This window comes from Coturnix japonica, chromosome 8 (genome assembly GCF_054131305.1).
Source record: "Coturnix japonica strain WE chromosome 8, WE-NBRP24, whole genome shotgun sequence".
Classification (NCBI taxonomy): Eukaryota; Metazoa; Chordata; class Aves; order Galliformes; family Phasianidae; genus Coturnix; species Coturnix japonica.
In genome coordinates, this window is record NC_140670.1 from 10,238,745 (window position 1) to 10,258,711 (window position 19,967).

General features: G+C 36.7%; 1 protein-coding gene across 7 annotated transcripts in view; it reads left to right on the top strand.

Moving 5' to 3' along the window:
- Nucleotides 1-19,967, top strand: part of MYPN (myopalladin) — a 61,673-nt gene that overhangs the window by 29,027 nt on the left and 12,679 nt on the right. For 5 of the 7 annotated variants that reach the window (XR_014948524.1, XM_015866466.3, XM_015866465.3 and 2 more), the window contains exons 3-13: nt 2,524-2,699; nt 3,279-3,305; nt 4,312-4,363; nt 5,977-6,124; nt 7,518-7,589; nt 8,103-8,244; nt 9,154-9,177; nt 11,254-11,370; nt 12,129-12,498; nt 14,521-15,105; nt 17,026-17,173. Coding sequence is in view for 5 of the 7 variants with exons in the window: in XM_015866466.3 (XP_015721952.2) it covers nt 2,524-2,699; nt 3,279-3,305; nt 4,312-4,363; nt 5,977-6,124; nt 7,518-7,589; nt 8,103-8,244; nt 9,154-9,177; nt 11,254-11,370; nt 12,129-12,498; nt 14,521-15,105; nt 17,026-17,173 (1,861 nt within the window). In the remaining 2 variants the exon portion in view is untranslated. The remainder of the gene's footprint in view (nt 1-2,523; nt 2,700-3,278; nt 3,306-4,311; nt 4,364-5,976; nt 6,125-7,517; nt 7,590-8,102; nt 8,245-9,153; nt 9,178-11,253; nt 11,371-12,128; nt 12,499-14,520; nt 15,106-17,025; nt 17,174-19,967) is intronic. The other 2 variants (XR_014948525.1, XM_015866468.3) reach the window with 1 other exon arrangement.

Genomic DNA, 19,967 nt, shown 5'->3' on the forward strand with positions numbered 1-19,967 from the left:
TGAATACAAAAGGCCCTGCATTTCATCTCCACTGTGAGCTGTTATGTCTGTATCTACAAGTTTGTAAGGACTTCACTGAACAGATAAGCAAAGGTAATACTCCTGAGGAGTCAGTCAAGAAGCTTAATCTAATTACTCATTGGACGAAGACTGCTGCTGTAGCCATCTGGTTGTCCTATCCCTTCTTTTATGGTTACTTGTAGGTATCGGAAGTGACAAAGAAGAAAATCTGTATAGTTCAGTTACCCTAAATCTGCACATCTGGTACTCTTGTGCAAACCTATTTTCATCAGGCCAGACCAGGGGTCGATGGGCTCACAAACACATTTGAACTTGTCATCCTTTCTGCACTAAGAGGCTTACAAGAAAATAGTGAACATTAAGATAGTAACATTTTAAAGTAGTGCTGTCAGTATTTGCAAGATCTTGTCTATCAGAGCTCTAATGCTCAAATGGAAGAGAACTGGGTAACCTTGGCTGAAGTTCTCTATAAAGCAGCACCGTTTTTGCTTTGGTAAAACCCCGCAAGTAGGATGTAGACTATTTTATTGTAGCAAATTGGTACTTCAGCTGTGAAATGTCATGAAAGAGAGATGGGGCGTTTCACAGACAACTTGCATTTGCTTTTAACGTGATGATATTTACTACATGTTTGTCTGCTGCCATCAGAAACACCAATTTCACAAAAGTTGTTTTATCAGAAGAACTTTCATTTCTCATTACAGTGGAAGCTTGTAAAAGAAGATGAACAAGTGAATGTAGACAAAACAAGTTTTTTAAGTTTTAGCTCTATCTATAGCAGATTGTCTTTCTAAAAGGGGAAATTATGTTAAGCAATTCAATTCATTCTACAGTGTGGGAGATTCCCATCATAACAGGCAGACGTGTACAGTTTCCAGGCTGTCAGTGAACTGTACAGCTACAGATTACAGTAACATGCAACTTGAGGTGGACTGGGGAATACCCTGCCTGCTTTAAGAAAGCCATGTTGAGCAGCTGATATTGATGGTGCATGGATCGTACAGTATTAAGTATTTAAGTTCCATCTCTGTACTCCTTTATACCTCACAGTCCTTTCGAGGCTCCTTTTTCCAATTGTAAAACATGTTTCTAATAAGTTCTGGTTTTCCACAGTATGGACTTCCTTATAGCCACCTTCTTTTATCCCCAGCATATTCATTTGGGATTTTCTTCATGCAGAATTTGCATCACAAACTATTGTAAAAAGTTGTTTCCAAGAGATGGATGCAACTAACTGGTTAAACATATATGTATAAAAAACACAAATCTAAGGGGAAACCGTACCAAAACAATTTACAGTATGAGCTTGAATATAGTAATCAAAATTCTGTCCTTAGTCTTTCCTCAACAAATCCTATTTAGTAAATGCATTTCTCACTGCTTTGATAGCAACTCAGTGAGGCTTTTTAAATTTAGCCAGTTATTCTAAAACAGGGGTATTTCTGAATGTTATCCCAACCTTTTAACTTTGGATTTCTGTATGTAATACTACACCTTTTCTATAAAACCTAGGTTGTCCTTTAAAATTTGAGTCTGTTTCTGCAAACCCACATGCTTTTTCTCCTTTTGTTGTGTATTTTCCATTTTATCAAGCAATAATAAATCAGGACTGTTCTCCCCTGCTACTAGTTGTTAACAGTTTAGCTGATGGTTTCTGTCATTAACACATCTCAATGAGCTGTCTGTTCAGGTGCTGCTTTTCCTTTTCCTTGGATTCCTGCATTTGCTGACACCACCCTCCTGAAAACTGAGGGAGTTAAGAGCACTTAGGGAAGTCTTAAATGAAAACATGAAGTCTCTAAAGGAGTCAAAACACTTGGGAATACCTAACTGGGTTTCAAAGAGAAATGCAAAAATATCACGCAGAAAAAAATTCAGGATCCAGATTTCTTACTGGCTGTTGCCCTGTAAGGAGGTACCTCCATATTTTAATAGATCACTTTCCATATTTGTGTGCTTTTATATTAAAAGCAGATTTTCTTAGCTATCTGTCATAATGAAGAATAATATGAAATTTTCAGTGAAGTCAAGTTCTGAATCAACATGAACTTTGGAATCACAAATTTGAAGGAAATTTGTTTCTTTAAAGATTGGTTTGTTTTTTTCTATACTTTAAGCTACAACACAGATCTGAATGCACATCAAGATAATTAATAGCTATACTGATAGCATTCCAACCTCATAGCTTCCTTTTCTTTTACCCTATTACTGAATTCTATAAATTAGGAAAAATTCATACCCTATATAAACTATGTTTACCCTATATAAACTATGTTTTTTATTACTATGTTTAAAATACTGCAAAGAAAGCAGCTCTATTATTTGCTGTACCTGATTTTTGTGCAAACCATAAATATTTTATTTCTATGACTGTTAATTCAGCTTGCCTGCAGCATTCTGCTGTAACCATCAGGCTAAAAACCACCCATTTTATCATCAGGAAGACTTCCAATGTTGACAAGTTGCTATTACCTATAAAACCAAATATTTTTTACCTCACAGGTGGTACTGTGAGGGCAAGGAGCTTGAAAATTCGCCAGACATTCAGATTACCCAGACTGGTGATCGACACTCACTGGTTATTGTTGAAGCTTTTGAGGAGGATACAGGACGTTACTCGTGCTTTGCTTCAAACATCTATGGAACAGACTCCACATCTGCAGAGATTTACATAGAAGGTAACATTATAGACTGTTGCAGAAATTGGTTGCTGAAATAAGTAATACAGGATTAAGATGCAATTATACATTTTGTATGTTATGCACTTATGAGATTTATCACAAAAATACATAGAAATCATTTCAGTCACCACTAACATAATGTCTCTGTAAAACATTTTTTCATATAATTGATAGCTCTTTACCTATAATTTTATTATGTTTGTTCCCAGAGATTTTACATATTTCATTGCAAGATCAAAATTTAAAAACAGAGAAATTCCAACACCAACAGAGGATTTTTGCATGTGGTTACTCTCTAAATAAGAGAAATCTCAATTTTGCGTCTAATTCTTATCAGCCCCTTTTCCCTGGAGTCGTTATTGTAAATTGAATATAGGGTAGCTCTTGTCAGAACTGGTCTTTTTCCACAAGAAAAGTTTTCAAGTAGCTCAATTCTAACCCACTATTGGGATGTTGTAACCAAAATGAAAAGCACATAGCAGCAACTGGACCTTTTACTTGCACAATAGATGCTTAAACAAAACATGTATCTGTAGATTTAAGTATTATTTTTTCTCCCCTCCTTTTTCTACCTAGCATTTTCTCCTACTTTTCCTAAGAAAGGTCTGTATGTTAGTTCTTAATAACACTTTTTGGTAAGGTTTTCGACTGTATCCATCACCACATTAAGAGGATTACATATCTAAAATAAGCATGTAAAATTTCCTTTTTCCTTCTTTCTTTTTGTGTGTGTTTGTGTTTCTCAGACAGAAATCAATTAGTATGAGTAACATCACTGACAACAGTGTGAACATTCATAACTTAAAGCACCTACCCCACTTAATACAAGAGTACTTTGGCTCTATCACTATTCTTCCTTCACCTCTCTAATCTGACAGTGAAAGGACGAATCCTTTTTTAGTATCAGCACTGCCCCTGACATTAAAGAGAGATGTCTGTGCTTGGCAGGCACTTCTCAGTCCTTAACACTGGTGCCAAGGCCTGCTTTTACCTAACTCAGTGGATGCTGGGTGGAAGACGTGGCAGATGGAGGTGCTCATTAGCAGAAGCCACAGAGAAAATAACAATTCCAAAGACAGTGAAGGCTAAATTTAAGTGTAAAATGTCTCCAGAAGACAACTGTTAGTAAACCATGCTGATGTCTTCTCTAAACAGCATTACAAGGCACCAGTGAATGAATAATAGCTATGATCGCAGGTGTCCTTTTTTCCCCCCTCCTTCTAACAGGTGCTTGAGAAAGGAAACTCCAATTGCCATTGTGGATCAAATAAAAAGACGAATCATAGCAGTGGCTTTTTAAATAGAACCTGAGGAATACTCAGGTATGCATTCACACACAGATGCTGCCTTGCCTATTTCAATTGATCCTTATTCTAAATCTGTCTTATGTCAACAGCAGTTCTGCATCTTGCACAGTATGTAATGAACAGCATGGTTCACTTTCACTGCAACATGATCTTGTATTTTGGCATACCCTCATAATAAGTACCGATACAGCATTCTTTAAGTGCTCTAGAGGAATTCTTAATACTGGTTTGTATAATTCTTGGAGAACTTTATCTAAATACCACACAACTAAATGTTTTATCTTTATTTTGTCTTTTCATAGGAGCCTCTTCTTCTGACTCTGAAGGTGAAACTATTAAAGACGAAATGGATCAGTAAGTTTAAAATTAGTTATACTTAATTTTTTACAGCTAAAAAACCCACAAGTGTAGATATTTCCATTCATGTTTTGCAACTTCCAGGCTTTTCCTTGGGCTTTGTTTGGTGTCAGATGTAATCTAAAATCTGGGAAACTGTTTTATTTTTCCTAAACAAAATCCATTCCCTGTGTATTTAGAATCTGATCTGGTGCCATTAGTCTTTCAAACAAAGTTTTTCTGTTAACTGGAAATGGAATCAGAAAGGTCAAAAGCCAAAATAGTCACTAATTTCAACACCTGTCTATACACTAATTCAATATGAAATGCAACCAGTGCTTTCTAAAAAGCAAACCTTAATTGGATACACTTATACACTCGTTTTTTCCCCATAATTTGTCAAGAATACACTGTTTTCTTTACATCACAAATACAAAATGTTGCAGTATGACTGAATTTCTTCAGGCTGACTTAAAGCAAATCTTGTCTTAGGTGATTTTTACCTCAAAGTCAAAATATACCAGATTGGATGGATTTATGGACTGTGATTAGTTTAAAGATTTCATACAAAACTTACAATCAAGAAGAATATCTCACAGGATCAAGCACTTTTTCTGCTGTTCTAGCTCAGAACTTTCCAAGTGTCTCAAGAAAAGCAGTTTTTCCTCAGTCAACTCATTAGTGATTAATGTAGTACCGATCCTTATCCTAATTCTGATCATTATCCTGATTACTTGACAGCATCTCAAGTCTGCTAACATCACTACATTTTGAAGTAATGTATCGCATTCTTTATTCCTCAGGGAAAAACAAGAATGCTGTTCTGACACTGTAGCTGGATGTCCTCAAACAGTAGAATTCTGAAAAATTAGGCATAGGTATAATCAAAGTGTCCTTTTTATGTTTTCCTTAGTTTCCAGCTCTTAACACATGTATTTGAATGCCTACAATATTTCAGACTATCTCCTGAGATTTGAAGACTGGCTTTCCTGGAGGGATTTGGGATACATTCCAGACTAGCTGGCACATGTCTCACAAAGAGGGTCTTTTTTTATATCTCCTATTTCTCTGCATCATTTTACTTCCAAAGAAAAACAAAAAGTCAAAATTTTTACTTCCACATAGGAACAAACAGAAGAAACGAATAGTTGTCAACACGTGCAGTGACCCTGAATGATACATTGGTCAGAAAACACACCTCTCTCTTGTTTGTTTGTTTTTTGTTTTTAAACTTTTCACCAGGGAATTACTGAAACTGTATCTAAGTGGACCACAGAATTTCCATTACCAGATGAGCCCAGATCTGCAGACAAGCTCAGTGAAAACTGCAAGAGAAACTGCCATCACCCTTTCATGCTACTCAGAGCTGATAATAGCAGTTTTCAAGCTACAGCTGGGTTAACCCAGGCCATTTTATGACACCTGGGGGTATCTGAGCAAGATGAGTGATTAAAGTGTCAAAATATACAGGCTGATTCTTACAAATTTAAGTTTACCTGGTTGTACATATCAGAACTCAACCTCACAAGAGATATCAGGGTTGACATGTAGCTGGTACAGACATAACCAAAGGAAATACATGTAGCTCTAGCTTCCAGTTAAAGAATTTCTTTCTGGTTAATATTACGCAGCAACCTAAAGCCAGCTGACGCCTCCTTGAAAGTAGCAGCTCCTGCTACCAAAGCTGCAACCAAGCCTCAAGAAACTTCCAGTGCACCATCAACTGTGGTTCAGCCTGTGTCTGTACCTGTCCAGTCCGTGTCTACGCCAGTTAAACAGGTAGGGGAGACAATACGTTTTGTTTCAAGAATCAAAAGCAAAATCTTAAAATGGTGTTTAATCCACAGCCAGAGACTCAGAACCCCAACATTTTCTAGTTTTTGCTTTGCTGTTGTACTTCAGCTTCGAACCTTACAGCCATATAGTAATTGCATATGCAGATGAGATATCCAGGCTGCCAGCTAACCTTTACCACCTGGCAAATGGAAGGGAACCTTTCATGCCTGGGTACAGGCATCTCTGCAGCAGTGAGCAGAAGGAGCAGCTGCTGCTGGCTCAGCCAGCGGCAAAAGCCTGTGTGCACTCCAGCAGGTCAGAAACTGCGTGCCATGAAGGGCACTTGGAAGCACAAGTCAGCTCACTGGCATCTTCACATTGCAGACTGACTCGATCACATTCAATACCAGCAACCTATAACTTTTTCCTCTCCCTCTCCTACAGCAGTTTCTCATTAATGTTCGCATGCAGTTCTGGACCTTTTCATTCCAAGCTATCAGAATAATCATAACTGATTTCTTCCTTAATAGGAAAGAACGGTGATATTTATTTAAAATGAAGCTTATTTGGAAGTTGTTGAAAAGTTAATGAGAATTTCCCTCTGCACTGCCTTTGCAATGTTTGCAGCCTAGGAATAGGTGGCAACCAGTAAAAAGAGATGGAACAGATGAAGCAGTGTGGTTTTACTTTCGACTACAGAGCAAACAGAACTAAACCTTTGTAATGCATTTTGACAGAGATATTCTAAGTTTTAGAGATGATAATTTTTTACTTACTATCACATTCAAGATGCCTGAACTTTAAGACACCACACTTAAAATTTGGCTGTGTTCCCTTGAGATGCTGAATCCCTAATTCCAGTGTTCTAGGGCAACTCCTATTTCAATTAATAAGAGCAATTCTACTAATCAAGTTATATAACTAAGTTTTCCAATAGTCAACAACGGAGAAACATTTATTCACTGCATTGTATATTTTGCTGTGAACTTTATTCACCAGAATCAATTTTGTATCATTCCATGATCATAAAGCACATTTCATACTCCTCAGAGTCCATACAATATCTGCCTTGCAATCTGACACTCACTCAAGTATCCTCTTCCTTTCAGAACCTATATTTTCTGTGAATAATTCTCTCATCTAGGACGTTATAATAGCAATGCTTTCTAAAATTGATGTATTTTTCACTATTCATCCCCAGAAATTATTTAAACTATAATAAAATTTTTACAGGAAGCCCTCTTCATTTCAAGTTCAAGGGGAGGGTGGGAGGTGCCCAAGCCTTTCAGTTTTCAAATTATTTAATTAGATTGCAAAGGATGTATCACATCTCTCCTACATATGGAAAAATATCCTCTTTTTACCTGAACATTGTGTGATTTTTTGCAATCTACAGGCTGAAAGCCCCACTAACTATTTGCAAGGATTGGATGGAAGACCTATAGTTGCTGCTCCTGTATTTACAAAGGTAACTTGTTTCATGACTTATTTCATTAAGAGATAAATTAATTGTATAGAGAGAAAACTTTCCAGCTGCAAAAGGAAATGCAGGAATTATGCATTTCTTAAGCCATTCAAGCACTCAAGTAACTTTACAAAACCTTACTAAAATCAGTATTACTTCTATGTGGGAATACAAGAAAAGCTGTTCAGAGCTGCAGCTGTGGAGCAAGATAAGCAGTGTGAGAACCAAGGACACCACTGGAAGGAGAAGAAGGGACTCACAGTTCTGATTGGATATGTGCCTGCATGGACAGTTGAAAAGTGTTTGTAGAATGCTTTGTTGACATGTAAAGGTGGTTGGGAAAGTTGTAAGGGCGGATGGGAAAGTTAGAAAACAAAAACTTGTGAAGATATAGAAGGGATGTGAAAACTAGTAATAAACTATTTGGATCATTTATATCTGAGTCTGTGCCTCAAACACTGCACTTCCAGTCCAATGAAACATTTACTGACTGTGTGTATTCATTTTCTTTGTCAGATGCTACAGGACATTTCAGCTTCTGAGGGGCAGCTTGTAGTTTTTGAATGTCGCGTGAAAGGAGCGCCTTCCCCAAAGGTTGAATGGTACAGAGAAGGAACACTGATAGAAGATTCTCCAGATTTTCGGATCTTACAGAAAAGTAGGTTTCTTCCAGGCAAGCAACAGAACTACTAACGTAGTTAGTAACACTGGGTTTCTTATTACAATGTTAAGAGCCACATAAGCCATACTTAAAGCAATAAATCTGCGTCCCAGAAGCCAAAACTGTGGATGAATTGAACAGCTCACTGACAGGTAGCATTTGTCTCAGGTTCCCTAAACTACTGCATTGTTTTGCCTTCTGCTTTAATCTCCTTTATACCTCAGTGTCCTTTTCTAACTCAGCCTTAATTCTGCTGTTTCTTCTTTTTTTCTGCACAGTTTATATAGAGTTCTATTGCCTATGAAGTGCCTCATCTTTTACTTAAGTGCCACTACACTAGTGCTTGCAGACAGGGGATTGCTTACTTCTCCAGAGCAGTAATGTGATGTACACATTAGCATTCTCACACAAACATGCTTGCACATAATACATGATAGGTTATGAACATACATTTCTATTTCCCTTTTCTAATACAGCTGAAATGTCTCTGGTTTGCACATGCATCATTAGAATGTTGAAATTGCTAAAGCTCAGTAGAAAAATCTATAAATATCACACTAAATCAAACTTAAATAAAAGGCTTTCTTATAATAACGTGATTTCATGTGTGTAATAGCTTCAGAAATCATCTTCAGAACACACACTGAAGTAAAACTAAGACTGCAAAAATCTCCTTCTAGCAGAATTTACTTTCTGTTCATAGGTGCTTATAAGGTTCCATGGATTTGACACACCATTGAGTACAAGGCTTAACTGTCTCTGCCACCCTCTAAACAGAACATTGCTCCAAAAGGAATACTGTATCATACTGAGAAGATCAGGCTGTATAGTTAGTGTTCAAGAAAAAGAATATATTGGCCAAAGTAAATATATTTGATGCACTAATTCTGTTTCTCTTCCCTTTAGAGCCACGATCTATGGCCGAACCAGGTGAGTATCACCAAAAAGCTTACACTTTATTAAACCACTACAGTGATTTAACCTCACAAAATATTAATTATTTAAACTATATAATTTAAAGCAGTTTCTTAATTTACTCACTTCCTACAGCTATTAGTGAGATATATTTAACTATAGAATATTCTATAAGCATACAACTCGAATTAATTACACCACTTTTGAAGAAAATAATGTTTCCATTCTGGTTTGACCCAGTTTTCTGTCTTAGGACCTAACCATTACACATTTATGTGCTGAGGATTACCAACATTAATGTATGAGGGAACCCTACATCTGAGGTTCAGAAGTACACCAAATGATGTAGGACTGAGCTATTTTTATCTGCTTCACCAGTTGGGGATATTGCATCAGATGTTTAGCCATGTCAGCCATTCCCTTTTCTCCCTACCACTGTAATACGAGAGTATCACATCAGGTGTTCCACCCCTGATATCAGCAAATCCTAAAAAAGTGACTGGATTTGCTCACTTTAAGGGTCAGAGCAGAACAAACTACTCTGCTTCATTTGAGCAAAAGAGTCTTATAGATTTTGGTTACCGATCTATAAAATAGTCACCTTCTCTGTTATGTTTTTCACTATTAAAAATAAAGTAGCCCCCTCTTGAGACAAAGAAAATTACCAATCATGGAATACAGACTTGAGTAACTTTCCCCCTTGCCATATTAGAAGACTTTCTTACCCCCAGAAATGTCTTGAAATAGACTCTTGTGAAATTTATGGGATTATCCCTCTCTCTGCAATGTCTGTGCCTCTTGAATTTAGGAACGAATAAATTGAGCTTCTACCAGAACCTACCAATGCCATTCCTTTACCGTCCATTGGCATCACTGCTGAGTAATGTGAAGCAGTTTTTAGTGGGTAACCAGTTGGGTGCAGTTGTCACTGCCTCATCACCTGCTGCTCATTCAGAAGGAATCTGGATTTCCATGCATGCAGTGGTTGGCAAATCCAAGTACTATAAACTAGATACTATAATGCCTTAAACTAGTTCTTATAATCCTACTACTAGAATGAACTATTATTCCTCTATAGTTGTTAGCAGATAACCTCTTTTCTGCTACTAGATTCTCCTTAGGGAATAACATGAAAATCACATTTAAGTGTGGTACGAGAGTCTTCAACGAAATACTCAAAAATATTAATCCTGTGAAGCTTAAGGAACATTTATTGCAAAATTGTAACAAAGTAGTCACCAATTAAAGACAAAATGCTATCAGCCCATGTTTTGGCACCCTTTAGATGCTACTCTCCCTCCTCTTTCCAGCTATCTGAAGACGTAAAATCAGAGAATCAGGTCTTGAAAGAGGCCTCTGGAGATCATCCAGTTCATTTATATTTCATTTATATCACCGTGCTAAATCACCAGTATTTAGCAGCTGGTACTGCTGCCCAGATGTCAGATACTGCTCAGGCAGTAATCCCCAATTGAGTATTCAGAATGTAATTTGATTTTTGCAACAAAATTTTGCACTCACGTTTTTCACACCCACAAGAGATTTCTTCACAGAAAAGAGGAAAGCAACTTTCTAAAAGCACAATTAGCACAATCCCCTCTACCTGCAAGTCTTCACTAGTACTTCTGAAAAATGCTGGCCATAAAGCATGTCTTGCCTTTCTTCATCTCAGAGTGACTCTACTTGAATTTTCCCAGTTAATCTTTCATTTTGCAAGTATAAATATATTTAAGTGACTTGTGAACAGAGTGCGTGATATTTCTCCAAATTCAGTTCTAAGTTCTTCTCAGAGAAGAAGAAAGTCTACTTCACATGATTAGGAGGACATTCTCCAATGTTTCCCAAACACTGCTGCCACCTGTTCTCCACTTTTATTGGGCATGCTGGAGCACAGAGTGTACCAGTTGCTGCAGACAATGCTGATAACAGCTGCTGCACACAAGGGCTGCCAAAACTGATAATAAAGATTAAAAAAAATTAAACTGAACAAGGTGAAAAACCTTATTACAGTGTCCCCTGTGGTAGTCAAAGCTTTGTGTTTGTTCAGTGTATGCTCACTACAAGTAATAATACTGCTCCAATGTTTTGCAGAGGAAATTTGTACTCTGGTTATTGCTGAAGTATTTTCAGAAGATTCTGGCAGTTTCACCTGTACTGCAAGCAATAAGTATGGCACAGTATCTAGTATAGCTCAGCTAACTGTCAAAGGTAAGAGATTGCTTTAGTCTTTTGCTTGCTATTAAATACAAGCAGGGCACACTGTTGCACTGTGTGATCCAAGGAGCGTATCTGTGTCAGAAATACAGAATGCTACGTCTTTTTTTCGAAGTCTTTCCCCAGTTAGAAATGTGAGGAAATAGGATTGTTGGGGAATGAATTCCCCACAACCCTTCCCACAACAGGGCTCTTGCTTACTTTAAGATCTGTGCAACAGCCATTTCTGGAATCTGAAGGGCTGTCCAATTGGCTGTTTCAAATGCCCTTTAACCCTGAGCCAAACGAGAAAATTTCCAAACAGATTCTTTTATACTGCCAACAGGATTCATGCTGTCAAAGCACTAAGCAGATAGGCAAGCAAAGAACCAGCACAAAAAAAAAAAATAACACAGCACACTTGACTCTAATTCAACTCAAGGCCTGTGAAAATAATCCTCACAACTAATGAGTTAGAGAATCCTGTTGAAAATAAAGTTTATATTTTATCATACACTGGTGGAAATCACAGGAATGTGGCTGTAGAACTCTACTGGATCCTCCAAACAAGGGCTCTGGCAGCTCCTCCTGCTTCTTCCCCCTTTCCAGTATTTCTTTGTTAAGGGAGCCCATTGTTAAAGGAATAAGGTCAAATTACTCCTTCCAACAGCTGGCAAAGACATTAGAGTGACTTTTTCCAATTGCAAATTCTCTAATTTCATTTCACCATAATTTATTGTATTTATCTTCAAGTTTGATGTTTGTTATTTCAGCATCTGAAGACAGTAATAATGCTGCTGCCCTTCACACAATGAGCTCAATCAACTCAGTTGCTGTTGAAAATCAGTCACCCCCACATAATCCTTCCCAGCGTGTAGGAAATGAAAACCCCAAACCTAAACTTGAAGGTGTTCTTGTGAACCACAACGAACCCAGGTCAAGTTCCAAGATAGGCCTCCGTGTGCACTTCAAGCTGCCTGAAGATGATAAAGGAAGTGAATCGCCACCAGAAGATGGACTTGGCTCTACAAACAAAACCAGACCCAGCTATTTTCATGACAAGATAAATGGACAGCCAGTGAAAATACCAGAGCCAACATCACCATCCAAGGAACCCCCTCCAGTACTAGCTAAACCAAAGCTGTAAGTAAAAGGTATTCTAAGCCTCAGCAGCATCACTAATGTTATTTAGTATCTGCATTATCATATGTTTATTCATAGTCTAAGAGACTGCTGCACTAAGGCGCAAGACTCAAACATGGAACAAGCAATATCACACAATACTAGTCTAATTAACTGTACTCTCAGAAAACATGATCTAAATAGGTAGACTTTTCTGTACATCCCTCTTGAGAAAAGCATTCCCCAAGTTTAAAGAAAATACTCACCCCTTTAAGATTTAATTCTACACTGCTTTTATCTGCAAACAACAGATAACAATATTGCTTCTGTGCAGGCAAGATAGAAGCTGCCTTTTCAGATATATCTCACTCAATTTTAAGTATGCAGTTTTGCCAAGAGAATTCATTTTCAGTCTTGCCCACAGTATGGGCAAGCAACTATCTAGCAACCATAGTCCTAAAGGCCATGCCTCATGATTATCTCTTACAAATGTAACTTCTAAAAAAAAAAAATTAAAACAAAACACAGATAAAATACTTAGTGTTTGGTAATGCGAAATCAATTGAACTAAAAAGCACCTGCGTGATTAGTGCACTGAGTCCAAGGGAAAGTTCTAAACATTTGTGTAATTTTCTTACAGAAAAATCTCAGGAATGTACACTGCAGTGTATTAAGAATCATTTCAGCATTTTAAGAACCTCCAAAATCTAGCTTCACAAAGAGCACACTTCTTACACAGAGAGCAGCTTTAACTAAAGGCTAGGGAAGGACTTTATAAAGTAACTCACTGATGCTTTTAAGCAGGGATGTAATTCCATAGACTGAAACATTACAAGTGAGAAAATAACTTAAGATGTGGTAGAGGAAGAACCTGGAGCAGAGCTTTATTATCATTATTATTGAAGCCTATTTACTTGCAGAGATACAGTGTGATTAAGAAGCGGTGTTTATGTTGGCCACAACTTCCATCACTGCTTCCATAAACCATGATTTCTCTCAGGAAAAAAAAAACCAACCAACCAAACAGAAACTGCATAACGCATTCCTTTGTTAGACATATGAGAAAGAAACAAAAAGTCAGCATTGCACAACTTCTGTTCTCTTTCTAGTTTTGGAAACTTGAAATTCCTAACTTAAACAGAATTTAACACTATTTTTTGCTTTGTAAATTATAGAAACAATAATTTCTTTAAATAAAAAGAAGTTTATTTAACTTCATGTACTTACTTTAGCAGTGCCATTTAGTTTCTACATCTATATTTTTCACTTTTTGACAGTATTTATTCAACACCGGACAACGCATTTCATGATCGTTCTCTTTTAAGTTCTTTCTGACTTTGTTTGGAAGTGGAAAGGCTAGAGTATTTTTCCATATGCTGTATTTCCATATACATTTTACATTGTCAAGTGGTTTATTTTGTTAAGTATTCTTTTCATAATTGCAAAGTAAAAAAGCCTTGAATACAATACACAGTAAATAGCATCTAAGAAATAACAACTGCATGAGTACTCTCAAATTGATCACTGCTGCCTGTCATCAAATGTCAGTGCGGATTATCACAAAGCCTTATTAGCCAAAAAGTTGTTCTCAGAACTCACTTGAGCAAGAGGTGAATAACTGCATTCAGGCTTGCAAATTCTCATTCCAGCAAACCCAGTCCTACTTTTTAAGCAGAAGCAAAGCTATACTAAAGTAATACACAGCAGAACTGAACAATGCTAGCTCTTAAATATTTTCAGGTAAGGTCTTAAGTTATATTTTACATGTTGAAGTGCAAGAACCATCTTCAGCCAAGAAATTTTCAAAGCACTTTGTTCCTTATTAGGATAATGATCAGGGAGGAAGGAAAGTTTAGTAGCCACCTTGCAATAAGTCTCTTCTCATACTGTTAGAGAATGTCATTTAGCAACTTTTTCAAACTGTTATTCTATCATAGGACATAGGTCTTTTCTCTTGCAATTCACATACAGAAACATAGCCAGTATGTTCAGGTTTCCACCCAGGGTCATGACTAATCTTGCTCATCTTTGTTTCATATGCAGTGACCTCACCCAGTTAAAACAGCTTCACAACCAGGTCTTGCTTGAGCAACAGCAACTGCATCAGACATCTACAAGAGACTCGTCATTCAACACTGCTTTACCGAGTTCTGCTACTTCACTCAATCAACAGTCCACCTCAACCACATACAAGCAAAGCAAAGCCTCTGTTTCGCAAGCATTCAGCTATACCCGACCTAAGCAGTTCCTACCATCACAGACCACACCACCTATCATTTCCTCTTCTAGCTCCTCGGTGACAATATTCAGCAGTGTCTCTCAAGGAATTCAAAGAACAAATAGCAGGGAGAATGTCACAGGAAATCCTCCATCCATACAATCAAGGTCATCAGGAGGATTTACAGGCAAAAGTGAACAGTCTTCACCAAGCCCTAAAGAAACCACGGTCCCATTAACACTGTCTACATCCAGTGTAAAACAATTTCAGCCACAAAGTGTGACTCCTGCTCCTGTCTCCCCAACTGGCTGGATTCAGAATCCAGCAGCTTTCCTCAGCGCTGTTCTTCCTTCACTTCCATCTCCACCATCAACAAATGCTATGGGGCTGCCTAGAAGCACACCAGTCACGTAAGTAGTATAAACTGTACATGCAGAAGCAGAGACATTAAGGGAAACTAAGATATATCTCTGTCTGAAGGTTCATTGAAGAGTTTCCTGAAATGCAGGTCATTCATAAAATAGAAGAGTGAGTGACATATTCTCCCAATTTCTTCTAACCTTCACATTCAGTTAAGAAGAGAGAAGTCTCAATAAAAATAAGCTTATTTATCTTATTTAACTTCTCTCTCAAGGGCAAGATAAATTCAAGCTATAGAGAGTTTTCAAACAGATGCCTACAAGAGTATTGGGATTCAGTCAGAAATTAATAGGACTATTCTACTGGGAAAAAAAATAAGACTTAATGAGCTTGCAAGTTAAGTCATTCTAAGACCATGTGCCTACAACAGCTACGAAAGCATTCTTACACGTTGTAAACACTTCATGTTAGCACTATTGTAAGCACAGCTTTTAAAAGTTACCTTGCAATGTGCTATTTCCTACACATGGTAGATCGAAAGAAATAATTTATGGAAAAATGTTTTTCTGGTTGCAACGCTTTCTGAATTGAAAGCCTCCGAGAAAAACTCAAAGAATTAATGGTTTGCACAAATATATTTGAACTGACAGCCAGCAGGATTTCTTGACAAAGTGGCTAACACCATACAAGCAAATCAGGGTGCTGATGTTCTAGAAAGATTGTGGCCTTTGCAGTTCCTTTTTCAGAGTTGCAGAGTTAAAATTAATATCCTTTTTTGCAGATACTGAATTCTTTGTTAGCATATGATTAGCATCTGCAGATCTATACAATTCTATTCTTATAACTTCAAATCCTGCACAAAGCAAGCAATATTTCCCACCTTTGCCAACAGTACACTTCAAATTAGTGATAGCCACCATTAAAACATGGAATCTTTCATGGCCCCACCATTCTGGGAAGGCATACACAATAAAGCTAGCATGTTTTAACTATGCCCAACTCTGGTCTTTGGTTCTGCTATTATAACTTTGCAGCAGCAAGCAAAACTGAAATCCAATTACTAATCCATTATCCTTCCTCCCATTCAGAACTGGTGTACAAGTGCTCAAGTACTATTATATTTGCATTAATAACACAAGGTTGTTTCCTTTGCCTGTCGTACCAAATAAACCATTACAAAGGCATTACCAAGTAAATCCTTACAATATGCCTACCAGATAGTTTAAATTTGCTACATTTCACCTTTCTCATGTGTGCTGAATGCTTATATAACCAGAGCTCCTTACACCATGATTGCAATCTCAGAGGTTACCATGCCTGCAGAACAATCCACAAGGAAGATACTTCACACAGCAAAGTATGTCATGCCTTTTACCTAGACCTCCTGTTATTAAGATCTTAGCCACTGGAAATCTACTAGAACATTGCACTCTAATATTGTGTGGCTGGTATTTTTCAGTTCTTAAATGACAGTCAGGAGATTACTATTTTCAGACCTCACTAAAAGAAAGCATGCTACATCTACAAAACAAAATTAAAATTAAAAGAACTGATCTATATATGTGCCATAAAAGGGTGGGAAAAATAAAGGAAGGTGATAGAGTGAGAAATCACTGAAGATGTGAGATAAAGATCAATATGAAAGTGTACTTTCTAAATTATTGCATGATACAGTAAAACCTGCTAATTGCATAATCATGGCAATAATTCATTGCAACATCATCTATCCAGGACTCATACAAATGGAACCTATAATTTTATTATAATACTATAATGTTTACTCTCTTTAAAATGTATTTCATTCTTAATAGCATTAATCAGAACAAGAAACACCACACACACAAAAAAATCCCAAATTGTGCTTTGGTTTATGTGTAAATAGGTTTTCCAGACAACTGACTCTTAATAAATTTTATCAGACAGGTGCATATATGTGTATTAGTATGCATATAAAAATTTTCTTTTAATAGCTCAACCCAGGGAGTAACAAAGAAAAATCCAAAGCCTCTGCAGTTACCAACAGATGAATCTATTCGGGAAAATAAAGCTGCTCTTGTAAAGGACCTGGAGAGGAAACTACATTTCAGAGAAGATATTAATCAACAAAGTAGCCAGCAGGTAAGAAAATCAAATATTACTAAGGCATCTTTTTCTTGTGAACAAAGTATGTAATACAACTTGTGGTAGAAATGATGTTTATGTAGTTAAGCTGCTATACTACTTTGCAAAGTAAGCTTTTGTGGTAAGTACTGTTTTGGAATAGCAAAGTAAAGCTTTAAAAGGGAAATATGAGGGGATGCAGCTCTAGAGGTTTTAGTTTGTGACACTGTAGTTTCATTTCTCATAATCTCTATCAGAAGGATATAAATGCTAAACCTTTCTTCTTGTAGAAGCTAATGCACATTGGACTTCATTTTTCCACTTTACAAGTTGTTTAAAGCTCAAGGTGATTAAAGTAATTATTAGTGATTAAAGAGACTAGTTGGGTAGAATTGTTCAAAATTCCTATTGCTTTGCCATTTATAGGACAACAATATGAGAATCATATTTTATAGAGCTGGAATCACACTCAGATTTTGTCCTGTTTTTACTTCTTGTAGTTAAAACATTTTAAAGTGAGACATTCTCATCCCATATGTTGCATATTTGCATTAAATTGGTTGCTATAATGTGAGAAAAAGAACTGTATTTAAGAGAAATTAAATAAAAGCACAACTCTTCTCTGTGTAAGAGATGGAGTTAAACATCCAGCAAGAATCCTCAACTGTTGGCTTCCTTGCATTTTCTACATGCAATTTCATTATATCCCTTTTATAGAAAGCATCCTATGGCATTATCCTTATTATAACCCCAAATTTCAATAGTAGCATTTGACCTCATTGACAGTATCTGCAGAACATGTATAGGTCATCCAGAATAAAAATGCAGATGACCATCTGTGTCTTAAAGTACGGGTATTTTTTATTTATTTTTTTGTATTACTGTATAAATTGCAGAAAACAATGAGTGATTTACATCCTGATGCTCTATTTATTATCTATCATTGACTTCCATATGAAGTGTTTAGCTTACAAGTCAAGATTTTCCTATATGTCAGCATTATGCACTCAGCATGGTATCTAATAATCCAGATGTACTCCTTCTGTTTCATTCAATACATCATTCATCACCACCACCAAAGTAATCCAGAATAGTAGTTGATAATCTTGCTGACGTTGCATAAAACAGAGCAGATTAGTCTTCAGATTCATACAGCTATGATAGTCAGAAAGAAATACAAGTATGAATTTGCCACAGTTCTACCTGCAGTATTGGTACACAAGCAAATGCAATAACAAGCTGTCATTTGTACTAGAAAAAAAAAAAATGAAACACCATACTTGTAACTTATGTTGATATTATTATGTATATATAATTATTATTATGCATGTTATATTGCCAGGTGACATTCTGTACAATTGGGAGCATTAAAAAAAAAAAGTGGTTCATTTATTCCAAACATCTGAAATCAGATTTGCTCAGTTCTTTCAAACAGAAGATACGCTGGATGAGTATCAGTTTTATCCAATTGCAGCAAGAGGTTAGGACAAATCCCAAGACACAGGAGACTTAACTCAGTTTCTTCCTCAATCTGAGGATAATCAAGTTTACAGCTTTTAACTCCCAGGACAGCCAGCAGGTATAGCAAACTGTATTATTCCAGGTTGTAGACCAGACAATTCTTTACCAGCAGGATAGAAATCTAGAAATTCCACCTTTCAGAACAGCTTCACGACAATGACACCTAAGTTTCTCTCTCACCTTTTCCAGAACAGTAAACCAAAAAAAACCAAAAAAATAAGAGTTTCAGACAGTGTGGAACAGGCCCTCATTCAGAGGGACATCTCAGCTTTACAGTTAGGGTTGTCTGAGGAAGCTGCTGGAATACTTCTCCAGCACAAACTAGAGGAAAAAGAAACAGACACTTCTTTTTTCATCTTGTTCAATCACTTTGAGTTGATCTGTATGTTGACAGCTGTCTGTGTACCACAGAATAGCTAGACTCTTCTAGTGTTCATATTTACACATGGATGCTATGACATTTGTGCCATGTGAAAGGGCCAAAATAATTCATTTGCAAGTAATAAATTGCTTTAGTGATAATGATAAATGATTTTTGACCCAGAAGAAGAGCTGGAACCTTTGTACTCATCCCCTTGGTCTCTCCAGTATGCTGAACTCCAGCCCAGTCTTAACAATGACCAAATTGATTTGTTCTTTGTTCTTGTTCATTTGAAAGAATACTTGTGTGAACCACATCAACAAACACTTTGCCCTACTGCACTTATGTAATCATATTCAGAAATAGTTTTACGGCTTATGTGATGAAAACAGCCATACTAACAGCCATTTCCTGTCCTTGATAATCTTAGGAGGAAATCTATCAACTAAGCAAAAAATAGCAAAGATTATATTCCCTTTGTGATTATGTATTTCTCCTTATTTCAGGGATTTCTGTTCTTTAAAAGAAGTTTCATGTAGCTTTGACCTACATACTCTGGTGTTAACATCAATGTTAATTTAGCCTTGTTGGTTTCTGTGTAAGCATACAAATGTATATACAGGCAATATCAGCACACTTCAGTCTTAGCATTTCAAATATAAACACAACACACTGTAAGAATCCTAATATCAATTTTTTTTTTTTAGTTTAAAATACATTTCCTTGAATATAACTCCTTAAAACAGGCAATCCAGATACATGCAATCAACTCATACAGTTTCTGGCCTAAGAGGCAGGTTCATCAGCATGAAAAGAAAATCACTCTTGTGGCTTCCATAGACAGAAAAACAGGAGCCAGTTATAAGAGCCCAGTGTTGATGGAGATGACCTGTTCCACTACCTCATCATACTCTTAGTAAATAATTTCTT